General features: G+C 44.4%; 1 protein-coding gene across 1 annotated transcript in view; it reads left to right on the forward strand.

Moving 5' to 3' along the window:
* ctr9 (CTR9 homolog, Paf1/RNA polymerase II complex component) overlaps positions 1 to 21,321 on the forward strand; it is a 105,678-nt gene that overhangs the window by 51,457 nt on the left and 32,900 nt on the right. The window contains exons 14-16 of the mRNA XM_063061570.1: positions 3,935 to 4,120; positions 11,817 to 11,904; positions 15,124 to 15,272. Of these exons, the coding sequence (XP_062917640.1) occupies positions 3,935 to 4,120; positions 11,817 to 11,904; positions 15,124 to 15,272 (423 nt within the window). The remainder of the gene's footprint in view (positions 1 to 3,934; positions 4,121 to 11,816; positions 11,905 to 15,123; positions 15,273 to 21,321) is intronic.

Genomic DNA, 21,321 nt, shown 5'->3' on the forward strand with positions numbered 1-21,321 from the left:
GCTATGGAGGAGAGCCAGCAATGTCATTGGCCTATATCTGCTGTGCTACATCTTTCACCCATTCTCAATCAAAATCAGATTTATTATCACTGACGTATTGCATGAAAACTTCACCATAGATGCTCCCAAGCCCAGCTGCAAAAGGAGGAGGATTGGGAATGGGTCTCGCAACCCCATCCCATAAAAACCCAGTACAAGAGGGCGTACAGGAGTGAGATATGCCAACTAGTGGAGTGGTGCTGCAACAACAACTTGGCACTCAATGTCAGTAAAATGAAAGAGCTGATTGTGGACTTCAGGAAGGGTGAGATGAAGGAGCACATACCAATCCTCATAGGGAGATCAGAAATGGAGAGAGTGAGCAGCTTCAAGTTCCTTGGTGTCAAAATCTCTGAGGATTTAACCTGCATCACTGTCTGGTCTGGAGGGGCTACTGCACAGGACCGAAAGAAGCTGCAGAGGTTGTAAATCTGGTCAGCTCCATCTTGGGCACTAGCCTACAAAGTACCCAGGACATCTTCAGGGTGCAGTGTCTCAGAAAGGCAGGGTCCATTATTAAGGACCTCCAGCACCCAGGGCATGCCCTTTTTTCACTGCTAGCATCGGGTAGGAGATACAGAAGCCTGAAGGCACACACTCAGCGATTCAGGAACAGCTTCTTCCCCTCTGCCATCCAATTCCTGAATGGACATTGAAGCTTTGGACACTACCTCACTTTTTTTTTTAAATATACAGTACAGATATTGCTGTTTTTGCACAGTTTTTAAAATCTATTCAATATACGTAATTGATTTACTTGTTTATTTATTATTATGTTTTATTTATTATTATTTTCTCTCTCTGCTAGATTTTGTATTGCATTGAACTGCTGCTGCTAAGTTAACAAATTTCACGTCACATGCTGGTGATAATAAATCTGATTCTGATCCTACAGAAACACTAACAGGCTCTAAAGCCCTCATTTCTGGGGGGAGGAAGGATCTTCAACGGGCGTGGCTCAGGACAGAGTAGTCTGTTGAGCTTCTGTCAGCAGCTTGTGCCACAGTCAGGGTGATGCGCTTAAGAAGGCATATGTTGCAAAATTTGATGTGACAGCAGTTGAGTGCAACAAGGAAGTTATTATAAATCACAAAAATAAGTAGTGCAAAAGAGGACTATTGAGGTAGTGTTCACGGGTTAATGGACCGTTCAAAAATCTGATGGCAGAGGGGAAGGAGTTGTTACTAAATCATTGCATGTGGGTCTTCAGGCTCCTATATCACCTCTCCAGTGGCAGTAACAAAAAGATGATGTGTCCTGGATAGTGAGGATCCTTAATGATGGATACTGACTTCTTGGGACCTGTCTCTTGGGGATGTCCTCAATGGTGGGGATGGTTGTACCCATGGTGGAGCTGGCTAAGTTCACAACCCTCTGCTTCCTCCTGCAATCTTTTGCACTGGATCATCCACCCCAGCTGGTGACACCACCAGACGATGATCTCCAAGAGTCTTTGGTGACAGAATGATAATCAGGTTTATTATCACTGGCATGTGACATGAAATTTGTTAGCTTAGCAGCAGTACAAATCTAGCAGAGAGAGAAAATAATAATAATAAATAAAATAAAACAATAATAAATAAACAAAATCAATTACATATATTGAATAGATTTTTTAAAACATGCAAAAGCAGAAATACTGTATATTCTTTTTAAAAATTGAGGTAGTGTCTAAAGCTTCAGTGTCCATTTAGGAATCAGATGGCAGAGGGGAAGAAGCTGTTCCTGAATCACTGAGTGTGTGCCTTCAGCCTTCTGTACCTCCTACCTGATGCTAACAGTGAGAAAAGGGCATGCCCTGGGTACTTTGTAGGCTAGCACCCAAGATGGAGCTGACTAGATTTACAACCCTCTGCAGCTTTTTTCAGTCCTGTGCAGTAGCCCCTCCATACCAGACAGTGATGCAGCCTGTCAGAATGCTCTCCACGGTACAACTACATAAGTTTTTCAGTGTATTTATTGACATGCCAAATCTCTTCAAGCTCCTAGTAAAGTATAGCTGCTGTCTTGCCTTCTTTATAACTACATCAATATGTTCGCACCAGGTTAGATCCTCGGAGATCTTGACACTAAGGAACTTGAAGCTGCTCACTCTCTCCACTTCTGATCCCTCTATGAGGATTGGTATGTGTTCCTTCATCTTACCCTTCCTGAAGTCCACAATCAGCTCTTATCCTCAAATTCCTCATGAAGGAGAGCCACTGGCATGTTGGGTCATTGGGTTGAACAGGCAGACACAGCTCCTTGGCCCTTTGGGGCATGTCAAGTGTCCCGGATTGAGTTAGCTGGTTGCCTGACCTTTGTTTTCTTACATTTCTTCTGATCAAAAAGCTACAGAACCTGGACCTCTGTACCTCCCTCTGCAACTGGATCCTTGACTTCATAACCAGAAGACTACAATCTGTGCGAGTTGGTAATAACACTTTCACCTGGCTGATGATCGACACTGCACACCTCAGAGATGTATGCTTAGCCCACTGCTCTATTCCCTCTATACCCCTGACTGCAGGCATAGCTCAAGCACCATCTATAAATTTGCTGATGATACAATTGTTGGTAGAATCTCAGATGGTGACGAGAGGGCATACAGGAGTGAGATATACCAGCTGGTTCAGTGGTGTCACAGCTACAACCTTGCACTCAACGTCATTAAAACCAAAACCAAATAGACTTCAGAAGGGGTAAGACGAAGGAAGCAGAGGTGAGGAGAGTGACCAATTTCAATTTTCTGGGTGTCAAGATCTCTGAGGATCTAACCTGTTCCCAACATATCAATGCAGCTATAAAGGCAAGACAGTGGTTATATTTCATCAGGAGTTTCAGGAGATTTGGTTTGTCACCCAAAACACTCAAACTTCTCAGATGTACCATGAAGAGCATTCTGACTGGCTGTATCACCGTCTGGTATGGAGGGGTTACTGCATAGGATTGAAATAAGCTGGGGGGAGTAATAAAATTAGTCATCTCTATCATGGGTACTAGCCTCTGTAGTATTCAAGACATCTTCAAGGAATGGTGCCTCTGGAAAAACGGCTTCCATCGTCAAGGATCCCCACCACTTAGGACGTGCCCTCTTCTCATTGCTACCATCGGGAAGGAGATGCAGGAGCCTGAAGGTACACACTCAGGGATTCAGAAACAGCTTCTTCCCTTCTGGCATCTGATTCCTAAATGGATATAGAAACCATGAACACTATTTTTCATTTATGTTTTGCGCTACTTACCTTAATTCAACTATATATACTTACTGTAATTCTGTCTTTTTTCTGTATTTATCATGTATTGCATTGTACTGCTGCCACAAAGATAACAAATTTCACAATATTGCCGGTGATATTAAACCTGATTCTTATGCCATTTGGCCCACCGAGCCTGCTTTGCCATTCCCTCATGGATGATTTATTATCCCATCAACCCCATTCTCCTGCTTACTCCCTGTAACCTTTGACGCCGTGACTAATCAAGAACCTGTCAACTTCCACTTTAAGTATACTGAATGATTTGTCCTCTACATCCATCTGTGGCAATGAATTCTACAGATTCACCACCCCCTGCCTAAAGAAATTACTCCTCATCTCCTTTCTAAATGGGCATCCCTCTACTGTGAGACTGTGCCTTCTAATCCTAGACCTGCGCATTATAGGAAACATAGTCTCCACATCCATTCTATCTAGGCCTTTCAATATGTGATAGGTTTCAATGAGATATTGCCCTCGTTCTTCTAAACTTCAGCAAGTTCAGGCCCAGATGAAAATAAATTGTTCAGGAAGTGCAGTCAAAGGCAATTCTCATTATCAAAACGGGCCCTTTGACCCCACTCATCTATGCCAACCAAGGTGTTGCAGTTCTCAATACTAGTTTGTTAAAATTAACCCCTAATTTTTATTTTCCTCAGGATCATCCAGATGCATGGTCACTGATTGGCAACCTCCACTTGGCCAAACAAGAATGGGGACCAGGGCAGAAAAAATTTGAGCGTATCTTAAAGCAGCCATCCACTCAGAATGACACCTACTCCATGCTGGCCTTGGGAAATGTTTGGCTTCAGACCTTGCATCAGCCAACTAGAGATAGAGAGAAGGTAAGAAAAGAGAAAGAAAGATCTTCAAAGTGCGAAGCAAATTTATTATCATGGTACATGTATGTCACCCTGAGATTCGCTTTCTTGTGGGCATTCACAGTAAATGCAAGAAATGTAAAGAATCAATGAAAGGCCACACCCAACAGGATAGATAAACAAAGAATGTGCAAAAGACAATAAACTCTGCAAATACAAAAAGAAATAGATAGATAAATAAATAAGCAAGCAAGCAAGCAATGAATATCAAGATGAAGAGTCCTTGAAAGTGAATCCATAGGTTGTGGGAGCAGTTCAGTGTTTGGATGAGTGACATTGAGTGAAGTTATCCCCCTCTGGTTCAGAAGCCTCATGGTTGAGGGGTAATAACTGTTCCTGACCCAAGTGGTGTGGGTTCTGAGGCTCCTACACTTTTTTCCTAATGGTGGCAGCAGCAAGAAGAAAGCACAGTCTGGATGATCATTGATGCTGCTTTCTTGCGACAGCACTCCATGTAAATGGTGAGGAGGGCTTTACCCACAACGGACTGGGCGGTATCCACTAAGTTTTGTAGTATTTTCCATTCAAGGGCATTGGTGTTCTGACCCTTAATCAGAATCAGAAAAAAACACAATGAGATAAAGAATGCAATAATATAAAAAACACAATAAATATAAATACACAAATTAGCATATACATAGATTGATTGCATGTCCATAGAGCAATGCTAGGCACAGGAGCGTCTGTACATAAGGTGACTGACAGAAAATGATATATTAGTGGTGAGGGGTATGGAGGGCTGGGTCAATGGGTGGCGATGTTGATCGGTCTTAATGCTTGGGAAAAGTAACTGTTTTTGACCCTGGTGCTCTTGGCATGGATGTTACATAGCCTCCACCCTGATGAGGGTGGGTCAAACAGACCATGAGCAGGTTTGGTGGGATCCTTCATGGTATTTCTGATCCTTTTCCAGCATCTTTCATTGATGACAGGTAGGCTGTTGCCAGTGATGCATTGGGCACTTTTGACTACCTGTTTTCTGTAGAATGCACCAGGGCAGGATGGATTCTCAATACTCCTGGATTTCAGTGCTTTAAGAGGGATGGGAAGTGGGTGGCATTACTGGTCAGGGATACTATTACAGCTACAGAAAGAGTGGGTAATGTAGCAGGATCCTCTTTTGAGTCTGTATAGGTGGAAGTCAGGAACAGGAAGGGAGCAGTTACTCTATTGGCAGTATTCTGTAGGCCTCCTGGTAGCAGCAGAGATACCAAGGAGCAGATTGGGAGGTAGATTTTGGAAAGGTGCAAAAACAACAGGGTTGTTATCATGCGTGACTTTAATTTCCCTAATATTGATTGGCACCTGATTAGTTCCAATGGTTTAGATGGGGCAGAGTTTAAGTGTGTCCAGGACGATTCCTGTCACAGTATGTTGACGGGCCGACTAGGGGGAATGCCATACTGGATCTAGTATTAGGTAACGAACCGGGTCAGGTCACAGATCTCTCAGTCGGTGAGAATCTGGGGGACAGTGACCACCGCTCCCTGGCCTTTAGCGTTATCATGGAAAAGGATAGAATCAAACAGAACAGGAAAATTTTTAATTGGGGAAGGGCAAATTATGAAGCTATAAGGCTAGAACTTGCGAGTGTGAATTGGGATGATGTTTTTGCAGGGAAATGTACTGTGGACATGTGGTCGATGTTTAGGGATCTCTTGCTGGATGTTAGGGATAAATTTGTCCCGGTGAGGAAGATAAAGAATGGTAGGGTGAAGGAACCATGAGTGGCAAGTGAGATGGAAAATCTAGTCAGGTGGAAGAAGGCAGCATACATGAGGTTGCGGAAACAAGGATCAGATGGGTCTATTGAGGAATATAGGGTAGAAAGAAAGGAGCTTGAGAAGAGGATGAGGAGAGCAAGGAGGAGGCATGAGAAGGGTAAAGGAAAACCCCAAAGCATTCTTCAATTATGTGAAGAACAAAAGGATGACAGGAGTGAAGGTAGGATTGATTAGAGATAAAGGTGGGAAGATGTGCCTGGAGGCTGTGGAAGTGAGTGAGGTCCTCAATGAATACTTCTCTTCAGTATTCACCAATGAGAGAGAACTTGATGACAGTGAGGACAATATGAGTGAGGTTGATGTTCTGGAGCATGTTGATATTAAGGGAGAGGAAGGTGTTGGAGTTGTTAAAATACATTAGGACGGAAAAGTCCTCGGGGCCTGACGGAATATTCCCCAGGCTGCTCCACAAGACGAGGGAAGAGATTGCTGAACCTCTGGCATCTTTATGTCCTCGTTGTCCACGGGAATGGTACCGGAGGATTGGAGGGAGGCGAATGTTGTCCCCTTGTTCAAAAAATGTAATAGGGATAGACCTGGTAATTATAGACCAGTGAGCCTTACGTCTGTGGTGGGAAAGCTGTTGGAAAAGATTCTTAGAGATAGGACTTATGGGCATTTAGAGAATCATGGTCTGATCAGCGACAGTCAGCATGGCTTTGTGAAGGGCAGATCGTGTCTAACAAGCTTGATAGTTTTTTGAGGAGGTGACCAGGCATATAGATGAGGGCAGTGCAGTGGATGTGATTTACATGGATTTTAGTAAGGCATTTGACAAGGTTCCACACGGTAGGCTTATTCAGAAAGTCAGAAGGCATGGGATCCAGGGAAGTTTGGCCAGGTGGATTCAGAATTGGCCTGCCTGCAGAAAGCAGAGGGTTGTGGTGGAGGGAGTACATTTGGATTGGAGGGTTGTGACTAGTGGTGTCCCACAAGGATCGGTTCTGGGACCTCTACTTTTCGTGATTTTTATTAACGACCTGGATGTGGGGGTAGAAAGGTGAGTTGGCAAGTTTGCAGATGACACTAAGGTTGGTGGTGTTGTGGATAGTGTGGAGGATTGTCGAAGATTTCAGGGAGACATTGATAAGATGCAGAAGTGGGCTGAGTTCAACCCGGGGAAGTGTGAGGTGGTACACTTTGGAAGGACAAACTCCAAGGCAAAGTACAAAGTAAATGGCAGGATATTTGGTAGTGTGGAGGAGCAGAGGGATCTGGGGGTACATGCCTTACAGGTAGATAGGGCAGTTAAGAAAGCTTGTGGGGTATTAGATTTCATAAGTCGAGGGATAGAGTTTAAGAGTCGTGAGGTAATGATGCAGCTCTATAAAACTCTGGTTAGGCCACACTTGGAGTACTGTGTCCAGTTCTGGTTGCCTCACTATAGGAAGGATATGGAAGCATTGGAAAGGGTACAGAGGAGATTTACCAGGATGCTGCCTGGTTTGGAGAGTATGAATTATGATCAGAGATTAAGGGAGCTAGGGCTTTACTCTTTGGAGAGAAGGAGGATGAGAGGAGACATGATAGAGGTGTACAAGATAATAAGAGGAATAGATAGAGTGAACAGCCAGCACCTCTTCCCCAGGGCACCACTGCTCAATACAAGGGGACATGGCTTTAAGGTAAGGGGTGGGAAGTTCAAGGGGGATATTAGAGGAAGGTTTTTTACTCAGAGAGTAGTTGGTGCGTGGAATGCACTGCCTGAGTCAGTGGTGGAGGAAGCTACACTCATGAAATTTAAGAGACGACAAGACAGGTATATGGAGGAACTTAAGGTGGTGGGGTTATATGGAAGGCAGGGTTTAAGGGTCGGCACAACATTGTGGGCCGAAGGACCTGTACTGTGCTGTACTATTTTATGTTCTATGTATTCTCATAAGGCATGCTCCCCAATCCAGGCAACGTTCTTGTAAATCTCCTCTGCACCCTTTCTCTGGTTTCCACATCCTTCCTGTAGTGAGGTGACCAGAACTGAGCACAGTACTCCAAGTGAGTCTGACCAGGGTCCTGTATAGCTGCAACATTACCTCTCGGCTCCTAAATTCAATTCCATGATTGATGAAGGCCAATACACCGTACGCCTTCTTAACCACAGAGTCAACCTGCGCAGCTGCTTTGATTGTCCTATGGACTCGGACCCCAAGATCCTCCACACTGCCACGAGTCTTACCATTAATGCTATATTCTGCCATCATATTTGACATACCAAAATGAACCACCTCACACTTATCTGGGTTGAACTCCATCTGCCACTTCTCAGCCCAGTTTCGCATCCTATCAATGTCCCGCTGTAACCTCTCTTCACTAGCCTTCCATGCTATCCACAACACCTCCAACCTTTGTGTCATCAGCAAACTTACTAACCCATCCCTCCACTTCCTCATCCAGGTCATTTATAAAAATCACAAAGAGTAAGGGTCCCAGAACAGATTCCTGAGACACTCCACTGGTGACTGACTTCCATGCAGAATATGACCCATCTACAACCACTCTTTGCCTTCTGTGGGCAAGCCAGTTCTGGATCCACAAAGCAATGTCCCCTTGGACCCAATGCCTCCTTACTTTCTCAATAAGCCTTGCATGGGGTACCTTATCAAATGCCTTGCTGAAATCCATATACACAACATCGACTGCTCTTCATTCATAAACGTGTTTAGTCATGTCCTCAAAAAATTCAATCAGTCTCGTAAGGCACGACCTGCCCTTGACAAAGCCATGCTGACTATTCCTAATCATATTATACCTCTCCAAACGTTCATAAATCCTGCCTCTCAGGATCTTCTCCATCAACTTACCAACCACTGAAGTAAGACTCACTGGTCTATAATTTCCTGGGCTATCTCTACTCCCTTTCTTGAATAAAGGAACAAGATCCGCAACCCTCCAATCCTCCGGAACCTCTCCTGTCCCCACTGATGATGCAAAGATCATCGTCAGAGGCTCAGCAATCTCCTCTCCCACCTCCCACAGTAGCCTGGGGTACATCTCATCCGGTCCTGGCAACTTATCCAATTTGATGCTTCCCAAAAGCTGCAGCACATCCTCTTTCTTAATATCTACATGCTCAAGCTTTTCAGTCTGCTGCAAGTCATCACTACAATCACCAAGATCCTTTTCCATAGTGAATACTGAAGTAAAGTATTCATTAAGTACCTCTGCTATTTCCTCCGGTTCCATACAGACTTTCCCACTGTCACACTTGATAGGTCCTATTCCTTCATGTCTTATCCACTTGCTCTTCACATACTTGTAGAATGCCTTGGGGTTTTCCTTAATCCTGCCCACCAAGGCCTTCTCATGGCCCCTTCTGGCTCTCCTAATTTCCTTCTTAAGCTCCTTCCTATTAGCCTTATAATCTTCTAGATCTGTAACATTACCTCACTCTCTGAACCTTTTGTAAGCTAGAGTTATTACAGCCTTTGTACACCATGGTTCCTGTACCCTACCATAACCTCCCTGTCTCGTTGGAACATACCTCTGCAGAGTTCCACACAAATATCCCCTGAACATTTGCCACATTTCTTTCATACTTTTCCCTGAGAACATCTGTTTCCAATTTAAGCTTCCAATTTCCTGCCTGATAGCCTCTGCTCTTGTAGGCTTATCTACATATTGTGTCAAGAAACCTTCCTGAATACACCTAACAAACTCCACCCCATCTAAAACCATTGCTCTAGGGAGATGCCAATTGATATTTGGGAAATTGAAGTCTCCCATCTCGACAACTCTGTTATTATTACACTTTTCCAGGATCTGTTTCCCTATCTGCTCCTAGATATCCCTGTTACTATTGGGCGACCTATAAAAAACACCCAATAAAGTTATTGACCCCTCCCTGTTCCTAACCTCCACCCAAAGAGACTCCACAGACAATCCCTCCATGACGTCCACCTTTTCTGCAGCCGTGACATTATCTCTGATCAACAGTGCCACACCCCCACCTCTTTTGCTTCCGTCCCTGTCCTTTCTGAAACATCTAAAACCCGGCACCTGAAGTAACCATTCCTGTCCCTGAGCTATCCAAGTCTCTGTAATGGCCACCACATCATATCTCCAAGTACTGATCCACGCTCTAAGCTCATCCGCTTTGTTCACAACATTCCTTGCGCTAAAATAGACGCATCTCAAACCTTCAGTCTGAGCGCGTCCCGTCTCTATCACCTGCCTATCCTCCCTCTCGCACTGTCTGCAAACTTTCTCTATTTGTGAGCCAACCTGTTCTTCCCCAGTCTCTTCAGTTCAGTTCCCACCCCCCAACAATTCTAGTTGAAACTCTCCCCAGTAGCCTTAGCAAACCTCCCCACCAGGATATTGGTTCCCCTGGGATTCAAGTGCAACCTGTCCTTTTTGTACAGGTCACACCTGCCCCAAAAGAGGTCCCAATAATCCAGAAATCTGAATCCCTGTCCCCGCTCCAATTCCTCAGCTACGCATTTATCCTCCACCTCATTCTATTCCTATTCTCACTATCGCGTGGCACAGGCAGTAATACCGAGATTACTACCTTTGCGGTCCTGCTTCTCGACTTCCTTCCTAACTCCCTGTACTCTTTTTTTTCAGGACCTCTTCCCTTTTCTTACCTATGTCATTGGTACCAATATGTACCACAACCTCTGGCTGTTCTCTCTCCCACTGCAGGACATCCTGGATGCGATCTGAAATATCCCGGACCCTGGCACCTGGGAGGCAAACTACTATCACTGCTGCTTTCCTCTTCCTTTCCCTACCCTTCTGAGCCACAGAGCCAGACTCTGTGCCAGAGGCACAGCCACTGTCGCTTCCCCCAGGTAGGCTGTCACCCCCGACAGTACTCAAGCAGGGGTACATATTGCCAAGGGGTACAGCCACAGGGTGCTCTCTAGTACCTGACTCTTCCCCTTCCCTCTCCTGACTGTGACCCACTTGTCTGTCTCCCATGGCCCCGGTGTGACCACCTGCCTATAACTCCTTTCTATCACCTCCTCGCTCTCCCTGACCAGGCGAAGGTCATCGAGCTGCATCTCCAGTTCCCTAACTCCATCCCTTAGGAGCTGCAGCTCGACGCACCTGATGCAGATAAGGTCATCTGGGAGGCTGGGAGACTCCAGGACCTCTCACATCCGACACCGAGCACAGAAAACTGGCCGCACACACATACTTCCTCCTTTCTGCAAATAACACCAGTAAACCTACCTCACCTCGGCCCGCTACCGCCTAAGCCCGTTGAGCAAAAACCCCATCACTCCGCTGCATGCTGGATATGGCAGTCTTTTTAAACCTTTCACGCTCTACTGGCTGACGTGACGCGCCTGCGCCTCTCTTTTACCCGGAGTGGTAAAAACTGCCTTGGCTCCGAAAATCAGCCATTCACTCGCAGCCTTCTTGCTCTCTATTTTAAATATACCCAGTGACTTGACCTCTGCAGCCATCCGTGGCAATGAATTCCACAGGTTCACTATCCTCTGGCAAAATAAGTTCCTCCTCATCTGTCCTAAATGGGCATCCCTCTATTTTGAAGCTGTGCGCTCTGGTCCTAGACTCATCGTCTCCACATCCACTCTATCTTGGCCTTGCAGTATCCGAAAGGTTCAATGATATCCCCCATCTTTCTTCTAAACTCAGCGAGTACAGGCCCAAAGCCATCAAACACATCTCATACATTAACCCTTCCATTCCCAAAACATTCTCATGAACCTCCTAGATCCTTTCCAATTCCAGATAAAGGGCTCAAAACTGTTCACAATATAAAAAGTTGCATGAAGCAAAAGTAATTGAGTGGAGCCAGCTTGGATTTATGAAAGCAAAATTATATTTGACTAGTCTGCTGAAGTTCTTTAAGGTTAGGAGTAAAATGCTTGTTCATAATTTGTTTTTCCAATTCTGTAACTTGTTAGGAGAAACGTCATCAGGATCGAGCATTGGCAATCTATAAACAAGTGCTCAGGAATGATCCCAAGAATCTGTATGCTGCCAATGGCATAGGTAGGTACTGTTCTTCCTGTGATCACTCAAGTAGAGTATGATGTTCACCTAAAGGGTTGTCTGTTGGTGGGTCCCCAAGGTGGCTGTAGAGGCCGATCTGGGATCCATATATTATAGTACAGAGTGGGCAAGAGTAAGTGGTGACTGTGAGTTAGTGGTACTATTCATTATTTCAAGAATCAGGCAGTGTCTCTCCTCATTCTAGATCCTTTAAGGTTGAAATTCAAGTCTTTTTGTGACTGAATGAGAGAGAGTAGCAGAGGAAATAGGAAGAGGAGTCTGGCAATTTCTAGCATTTTTAATGTTTCATTAATATAACTGATACTGATTGCAGTCAGGGGCACTGCAATTAGTGCGATGATATGTTCCAGACTCCAGAGTTCAATTATGGCACTGTCCATAAGGAGTTTGTACATTCTTCCCGCGAGCTGCAATGGTTCCCTCTGGGTGCTCCGTTTTCCTCCCACAGTTCATAATTAATTGGTCGTTGTAAATTGTCCTGTGATTAGGCTGGGGTTAAATAGGTAGTTTTCTGGGCGGGAACAGCCTATCCTGCGCTGTATCTCTAAATTTTAAAAAAGTGTGGTATTTTGTGTTGAGGTTGAATACAGGAGTGAATTATAAATGAACTTGAATGCTGTAAAGTTTGGGAAATTGTCATCAAATAGAAATTAGTGTTCTCTTTGCAGAAAAAATTGAGTTAGTTGATATTATTTTCGATAAAAGGTATCTGATGGATAATGAATGTATTTTATTGAGCATTAATCCTCAATCATTTTTGCTACTGGACTCATCACAGAAGCCTGCTTCCAGCCAATGCAATTCATATTAGCAGGAAATGGCTGAGAGCTCTGCATTCGTCAAAGATTCTGGGACCAGGCAGCACTTGTTCTTTGCACAGTAATGTAGGAGCATCTCTAGACAGTGCATGGACAACACAACAGAACAGCCCTACGTCGTGGTACAGTTTGATACCTATGACATAGGGAGGAGCTCCTGAAGAGGGAATATAGGGAGTTGAGCAGAAAGCTGAAAAGCAGGACCTCCGGGGTAGTAATCTCTGGATTGCTGCTTCTGCCATGTGCCAGTGAGAGCAAGAATAGAATGATTTGGCAGATGAATGTACAATTGAGGAACTAGTGCAGGGTGTAGGAGTTCAGATTTCTGGATCATTGGGATCTCTACTGGGGAAGGTATGAGTTGTACAAAAAAGGCAACTTACACCTGAACCTGAGGGGGACTAATATCCTTGCAAACGAGAAAATCTGCAGATACTGGAAATTAAAGTAATACACACAAAAGAAATTTAGGAGTCCTGATGAAAGGTCTCAGCCCGAAAAATTGGCTGTTTACTTTTTTCCATAGATGCTGCCTGGCCTGCTGAGTTCCTCCAGCATTTTGTGTGTATTACTTCAATATCCTTACGGGCAGGTTTGCTAGTACTGTTGGGGAGAGTTTAAACTAATTTGACAAGGGGATGCGGCAGCGGTATTGAAGACAATATATTGTGTAGTGGGTCTGTGAGGAAGACAGGCAGATGAGAGGGCAAAATTGCAGTCAGTGGGATGAGTTAGAATGTAACGGTGTCAAAATCAAAAAGGGTAATGAATATAGGACTGAAGGTTGCATATTTGAATGCACACGGTAAATGGAATAATGTAGATGATCTTGTAATGAGCACCACTTAATTGGTAGGTATGATGTGGGCATCACTGAGTCATGGCTGAAAGGAGATTATAGTTGGGAGCTTAACATCCAAGGATACCCATTATATCGAAAGGACAGGCAGGTAGGCTGAGGGGGGTGGGTGCCCCTGTTTGTAAAAAATGAAATTAATTCCTTGCAAAAAGTGACATGGGATTTGAAGGGTAAAAAGTCTCAGATAGGTGTTATATACAGCCCTCAAACAGTAGCCAGAATGTGGGCTACAAGTTACAACAGAGGATAGAAAAGGTACGTAAAAAGGGCAATGTTACCATAGTGATGTGATATTTCAGTATGCAGGGAGATTGGAGAAAAACAGGTTGGTGCTGGATTCCAAGAGGGGGAGTTTTCAGAATGTCTGCAAAATGGCTTTTTAGAGCAGCTTGTGGTTGAGTCCACTAGGGAAATGGCAATTCTGCACTGGGGGTAATGTAATGACCCAGATTTGACTGGGAGGCTTAAGATCAAGGAACCCTTAGAGACAGTGATCATAATATGATAGAATTCATCCTACAGTTTGAGAGGGAGAAGCAGATGTCAGATGTATCAATATTATAGTAGATTAAAGGGAATTACAGAGGCAAGAGAGGAGCTGGCCAAAGTTGATTGGAAGGGGACACTAGCAGGGATGATGGCAGAGCAGCAATGGCTGGAGTTTCTGGGAGCAGTTTGGAAGGTTCAGGATAAATACATCCCAAAGAAGTATTCTAAAAGCAAGATGACGCAATTGTGACTGAGAAGGAAAGTTGACAGTATAAAAGGAAAAGTGAGGGCATATAAAACAACAAAAATTATTGGGAACTTAGAGGATTGGGTATACTTTTAAAAAACCACAGAAGGGAACTAAAAAAGCCATAAGGAGAGAAAAGATGAAATATGAAGGTGGGCTAGTCAGTAGTATAAGAGAGGATACCAAAAGGTTTTTCAAGTATATACAGAGTAAAAGAGAGGCGAGAGTGGATATTGGACTGCTGGAAAATGACACGGCACAGGTAGTAACGGGGGATAAAGAAATGCTGGATGAACTTAATAGGTATTTTGCATCAGTCTTCACTGTGGAAGACTAGTAGTATGCCAGAAATTCAAGAATGCCAGGGGCAGAATTAAGTATAATTTCTATTACTAAAGAGAAGGTACTTGGGAAGTTGAAAGGTCTGAAGGTAGATATGTCACATGGACCAAATGGACTACACATCAGGGTCCTGAAAGGGGTATCTGAAGAGATTATGGAGGCACTAGTAATGACCTTTCAAGAATTACTAGATTCTGGAATGATTCCGGAGGACTGGAAAATTTTTAAATGTCACTCCAACGCTTGCCATACATTAATCCTTTCATTCCCAGAATCATTCTCGTGAAGCTCCTCTTGCCCTCTGCAATGCCAGCGCTCCCAGGTCTTTCCATGTTTGCAATTGTTTTAAAATGCTTTATAATGTCCATGATTCTGTAGGAACGTCTCTTTACCATGATCGGTAGCAAAATGATTTACAAATGGCCTTGCCTTTTTCTCAACAGGTGCAGTATTGGCCCACAAGGGCTATGTGCGTGAGGCTCGAGATGTATTTGCACAGGTGAGAGAGGCAACAGCAGAAATCAGTGATGTTTGGCTAAACCTGGCACACATCTACGTGGAACAGAAACAGTATATTAGTGCTGTGCAGATGGTATGTATCAAACATGCCCATTACTTTAACTTCCAATTACATTTGTTGAATTTGGATGATAATTTCTGCTAATTTAAAGATCTAAATGCTAGGGTGTTTAGAGCACTGCTATAGTAACAGGCAAAGCAGTGGAAATACTCAAGAGATCAGGCAACATCTGTGGACTTAAGAGCAGTTAACTGATCATGAACCTGGGATATTGCAAAGGTCTGGGGTACAGAGGAATCTGGATGTACTGATGCACGATTTACAAAAGGGTATTATGCAGGTAATGAGCAAGGCTAAGAAAATGTTGTTTGTTTTATGCAATCGAATACAACAGTGGTGATGTAGTGAGGGTATTGCTGAGACCGCATCTGAGAGTTGATCATTGAAGGATAATGGCAGTTCCTGAACTTGGTGGTGTGGGACCTAAGGTTCCTGTATTCCTTCCCAAAAGTAGCAGTGAGAAGAGAGGGTTCCTTTGAGGTACGTGTTTACAATGGAGGCACACTGTAATTGATAAGACATCCCTAAAGGTTCAAACACTTTTGATGGGGAAACTATAGTTAATACAAATATTCTAAAATCTACTGATGACGGAGAACAAGGCTTTCCCCAGCTATTGATAGAGCTAACTAATAGTATCAGTCAGGTCTGAGTCTTCCTCGAAAATTGTTTCCAATGGTATAAAATACTTCAATCCATTACTCCAAACCCTAGATTGATGCAGGACAATTAACACAGCCCCATTGTCTTAACATTTGGTTGATGCATATGCAAAAGTCTCACGATCACCACTTTGCAAACCTTATCTCTTGGTCTGTGCATCAGAGTGTTGTTTATTTGCAAAGTTATGCTCTTAACTTCAATTAACTGCTTCCAATTTACTCTTTGCAGTAACAGCTGAAAACTGGTCCTTGCTTGAGTATGGCCTGGAAGCTGGGGGTCCTTGATGATGGATGCTGCTTTCCTGTGGCAGCACTCCTTGTAGAGCTTTGCCAGTGATAGCATATTTCATATAATTTTGGGGTCCTTATTTAAGGAAAGATGATTATCAGTAGTAAGTGGTTAAATGACAGACCGGATGCGAAAGGAGAAGAGTTGACAATGGGGCTAGCAACCCCAGCCCATAAAAACCCAGAACTACAGAAATGCCAACAGACGCTCCAAAGACCTCATCCCTGGGAGAAGAATGATCTTCACCTAGAAGACATATGAAGTTGTGTTGTGAAAGCAGAAGCCACAGGTCTGATCAACTTTCTGTCAGCCCTACACAAAGGGCTCTGATGACAAGCTGCTGTTGGAGGGCATGTTTCGGTAGGGGTGATGGGCTTAAGAAGAAGAAGTAGTTAAAGGGAACTTTTCTAGACTAACTGGAATGAGAAGGTTGTCTTATGAAGGATTGCTTGACAGGTTAGTTTTGTATTTGGTGAAGTTTAGAAGAGCAAGAGGTAACTCAGTTTAAAGATAACCAGATTCTGGTGTGTTGACAGCGTGGAGATAATATTTCCTCTTCTTGGACAATCTAGAACTAATTTTCACTGTTTAAGTGTTAGTACACTTAAGATGGGATTGAGACGTTCTCTGAGATTCATGAGTTTGAAACCCTTCTTCTCTCGAGGCAATGGAAACAAAGTCTTTTTCCTATTGGAGTCATCACAGAAGCCAGTTTACAGTCAATGCCATTCCTATTATCTCAGAGATTCAAATCAATCATCATATTAAATATAAGAGAAGGCCCAGTGGCCTACTCCTGGTCCTAATTTGTATGTTCTTACTTGTGGTCTCACTGAGGACTTGTTATGGAAATTATTTGAGGATCAGCCATGGATGTGATCCGCTGTCAGAATCCACCGCCAGCACTTGCAAGGTGACACATTTAGATGATTCGGATGTGGAATGGGCTAGACAGCCTAATTCTGCTCGTTTGTCTATGTTAATGTACTGGGCCAAATTCACTACCTTTTGTAGGATTTCCCACTCAAAGGCATTGGTGTTCCCATACCAGGCCATATACTTTCCACTATGCATCTATAGAAAGAAGTTTGCCAAGGTTTTTGATGACACGCCAAATCTCTGCAGACTCCTAAGGAAGTAGAGCGGCTGTTGTGCTTTCTTCGCAATTATATTTATATGATGGGTCCAGGACAGGTCTTGTGAGGTAGTGACAGCCAGGAATTTTATGTCACTGACCCCCACCACCACCTCTGATCCTCCAACGATTACCGGCTCATGGACCTCTGGTTTCCCTCTCTTGAAATCTACAATCAGTTTATTGGTCTCATTGACATTGAGTGAAAGGTTGTTGTTATTACACCACTCAATCAAGTATTCAGTCTCCCTCCTGTTAGCTGATTCATCAGCACCTTTGATACAACCCACAGCAGTGGTGTCATCAGCAAACTTGTATATGGTGTAGGAGCTGTACTTAGGTGTAAAGTAAGTAGAGCTGGGAGCTAAGTACACTTCCCTACAGTGCTCCTGTGCGGATCCGAACTGACTGGGGACTACAAGTGAGGGACTCCAGGATCCAATTGCACAACCGGATATTGAGGCCTAAGTTTTTGAGTTTACTGATTAGTTTTGAGGGGATGATGGTGTTAAATGCTGAGCTGCAATCAATAAAGAGCATCATGATGGGGGCATCTTTGCTGTCCAGATGTTCCAGGGTTATGTGAAGGTGAATTATAGTGGATCCAAGTCACCACTCAGACAGGAGCGGATGTGCTTGAACACCAGCCTCTCAAAACACTTCATCACTGGATGTAAGTGCCACTGGCTGACAGTCATTTAGACAAGTTACTACCAGTACAACTGAAGCCTGCTTGAAGCACTTGGGTACCACACACTGCCGGAGCGAAAGGTTGAAAATGTCCGTGGATACACCAGACAGTTGATCGGCACAGGTCTTCAGAACTCGGCCAGATATTCCGTCTGGACTGGATGCTTTCCTTGCATTCACTCTCTTGAATGCAGCCTGCACGTCATCTTCAAATACTGAGACCAAAGGACCATCGGGAAACATGGGGGTGTGCGATGGTTCCTCCCTGTACTGGTGGTCAGAGCGAGCTTAGAAGGCATTGAGCTCATCTGGAAGCAAGCTGTGCTGCCCTCTATGTCGCGTGATTTAACTTTGTAGGTGGTTAAGGCACTCAAACCCTGCCACAGCTGTCGAGTGTCCCTCGTTGATTCCAGTCTTCTGCAGAATCTGCACTTCGCCTGTGAGATGGCTTTCTGGAGATCATATCTGCAACTCCAGACTTGAATGCCTCTGATCTGGCTCTCAGCAGATTCTGGATTTCGTTGTTCATCCAGGGCTTCTGATTGGGGAAAGACCTGAATGATTTTGTGGGGACACACTCATCCTTGGCAGTTTTAATAAGGTCTATAATGACCCTGGTGTAGTCATCAGGTGAGCTCTTGAACACGGCCCAGTCCATTGACTCAAGGCAATCCTGTAACCGTTCCTCTGCCTCCCACCTTGATCTCTGGAGCCTTGCTCTTTAGGCTCTGTCTGCACGCAGGTAGTGGGAGTACAGCCAAAAGATCCAAACTGCCAAAATGTGGTCTTGGAAAGGAACGATGGGCATTCTTCAAACAGGCCTGTTCAAAGTTGCCAGCTGTAATTTGAAATGCGCCGGGATGGGCTTTTTCTTGTTTACAGACACCATCAGTTTTGCAAGTGCTTGCTTATAATCTGCCACCAGTGGTATGTAAACTGTGGTCAGGATCACAGATGAAAAGTCCCAAGGCAAATAGAATGGTCTATATTTAATTGTTGTTCGATGTCAGGGGAACAGGAAGTCGACATAACCCCAAGATCTGTGTACCAATGAGAAGTGACTAAACAGCACATGCCACCATCTTTTTTCTTACCAGAGTTGACAATTCGGTCTATTCTGAAATCATAAAGGCTTCCGGTCATATCATTGAATCCGGTGTATCCACAGTTAACTATGTTTCAGTGCAACAAACAACTGAGATCTCCCTCTCTGCCTCGGCCTTGCCCTGAGATCATCTATCTTATTTTCCAGTGACTGCACATTCGCCAACAAGATGCTAGACAAAAGAGGCATCATCCCCCTGCACTTCAGCCTGGTTTAAATTCTGTCTCTCCTGCCGCAATTTCAGCCATGGCATTGACCTTTAAAGGCGCCACGCTTAACTGACTTTTGCTCCACGTTTGACCATCGATCATGAGATCTGAAGATCACTGATATGATTTTATAATCCATTATTGAGAGGAAATTTACATGCTGCTGATTGCATAAAAGTAGTTCAAGCGGAGTGTATTTAAGAGGAAAACTGATACAGTTTTCTGCAGCCCATAGAGAGTTGCTGATGTACACCAGCACCCTCTTGATTGATACACCACCCCTCTGGCTAAAGAAGTTCCTCCTCATCTCTATTCTAAAGGGACATCCTTCTATTCTGAGGCTGTGCCCTCAGGTCCTAAACTCTCCCACTATTGGAAACATCTTCTCCACGTCCACTCTACCTAGGCCTTTCAGTATTTGCTAGGTTTCACTGAGATTCTCCCACCCACCCCATTCTTCTAAGCTCCAGGGAGTACAGGCCCAGAGCCATCAAATGCTCTTCATACCTGGGATAACCTTTCATTCCTGGGATAACTCTTGTGAACCTCCTCTGGACCCTCTCCAAAGCCAGCATATCCTTTCTTAGATAAGGCCAGTGAAGGTGAGTCACTGGAAAGGAAAGTGACTGTGGGTCAATGGGCAGAATCCCAAAGAGGATGAGCTTTTCAAAATAGCCAGCACAAAAAAACAACAAGAACTTGTTATTTTCAATGCCTTTAGCTGCCTTAGGACAATGGTCCCCAACCACTGGGCTGCAAAGCATGTGCCACCGGGCCGCGAGGAAACGATGTGATTTGGTGAAATGAAATGATATGAATCAGCTGCACCTTTCCTCATTCCCTGTCACGCCCACTGTTGAACTTGAACGCGTGCAAGGTCATCAGTCGGTCATTAACCTACAACTACTCGATGAGTAAAAAACAAACGTCGCTTGAGAGTTTCTTTGAAAGAGATGGTAGGGGACATAAAAGGCCGAACGATGATGGTAATGCAGAGACAGAAAGACAGCTGAGGCCAAGACTGCAAAAAAAAAAGAAAGCTTCCTTCAATAGAAAATACGACGAGTCATACATAAAATATGAGTTTATTGTGAGCGGTGACTCGCATGCTCCAAGCCCCCCTGTGTGTGATATGTGGAGACAAGCTGTCTAATGAGGCAATGAAACCTTCAAAACTGCTTTGGCGCCTTGAGTCCAAGCACCCTGCACTTAAAAACAAACCTGCACCGCACCTTGTCCCCATTCCAACCTCACTCCTTCGGAACGCTCTGCTCTCCACTCCCTCCGCACTAATCCTAACCTTATTATTAAACCCGCTGATAAAGGGGGTGCTGTTGTAGTCTGGCGTACTGACCTCTACCTTGCCGAGGCACAGCGACAACTCGCGGATACCACCTCTTATTTACCCCTCGATCGTGACCCCACTAAGGAGCACCAGGCCATTGTCTCCCACACTATCAACGACTTTATCCGCTCAGGGGATCTCCCATCCACTGCTACCAACCTTATAGTTCCCACACCCCGCACTTCCCGTTTCTACCTCCTACCCAAGATCCACAAACCTGCCTGTCCTGGCCGACCTATTGTCTCAGCTTGCTCCTGCCCCACCGAACTCGTTTCTGCATACCTCGACACAGTTTTATCACCCCTTGTTCAATCCCTTCCGACCTATGTTCATGACACTTCTCACGCTCTTAAACTTTTCGATGATTTTAAGTTCCCTGGCCCCCACCGCTTTATTTTCACCATGGATGTCCAGTCCTTATATACTTCCATCCCCCATCAGGAAGGTCTCAAAGCTCTACGCTTCTTTTTGGATTCCAGACCTAATCAGTTCCCCTCTACCACCACTCTGCTCCGTCTAGCAGAATTAGTCCTTACTCTTAATAATTTCTCCTTTTGCTCCTCCCATTTCCTCCAAACTAAAGGTGTAGCTATGGGTACCCGTATGGGTCCTAGCTATGCCTGCCT

This window comes from Mobula hypostoma, chromosome 11, assembly GCF_963921235.1.
Source record: "Mobula hypostoma chromosome 11, sMobHyp1.1, whole genome shotgun sequence".
NCBI classification, from domain to species: Eukaryota; Metazoa; Chordata; class Chondrichthyes; order Myliobatiformes; family Myliobatidae; genus Mobula; species Mobula hypostoma.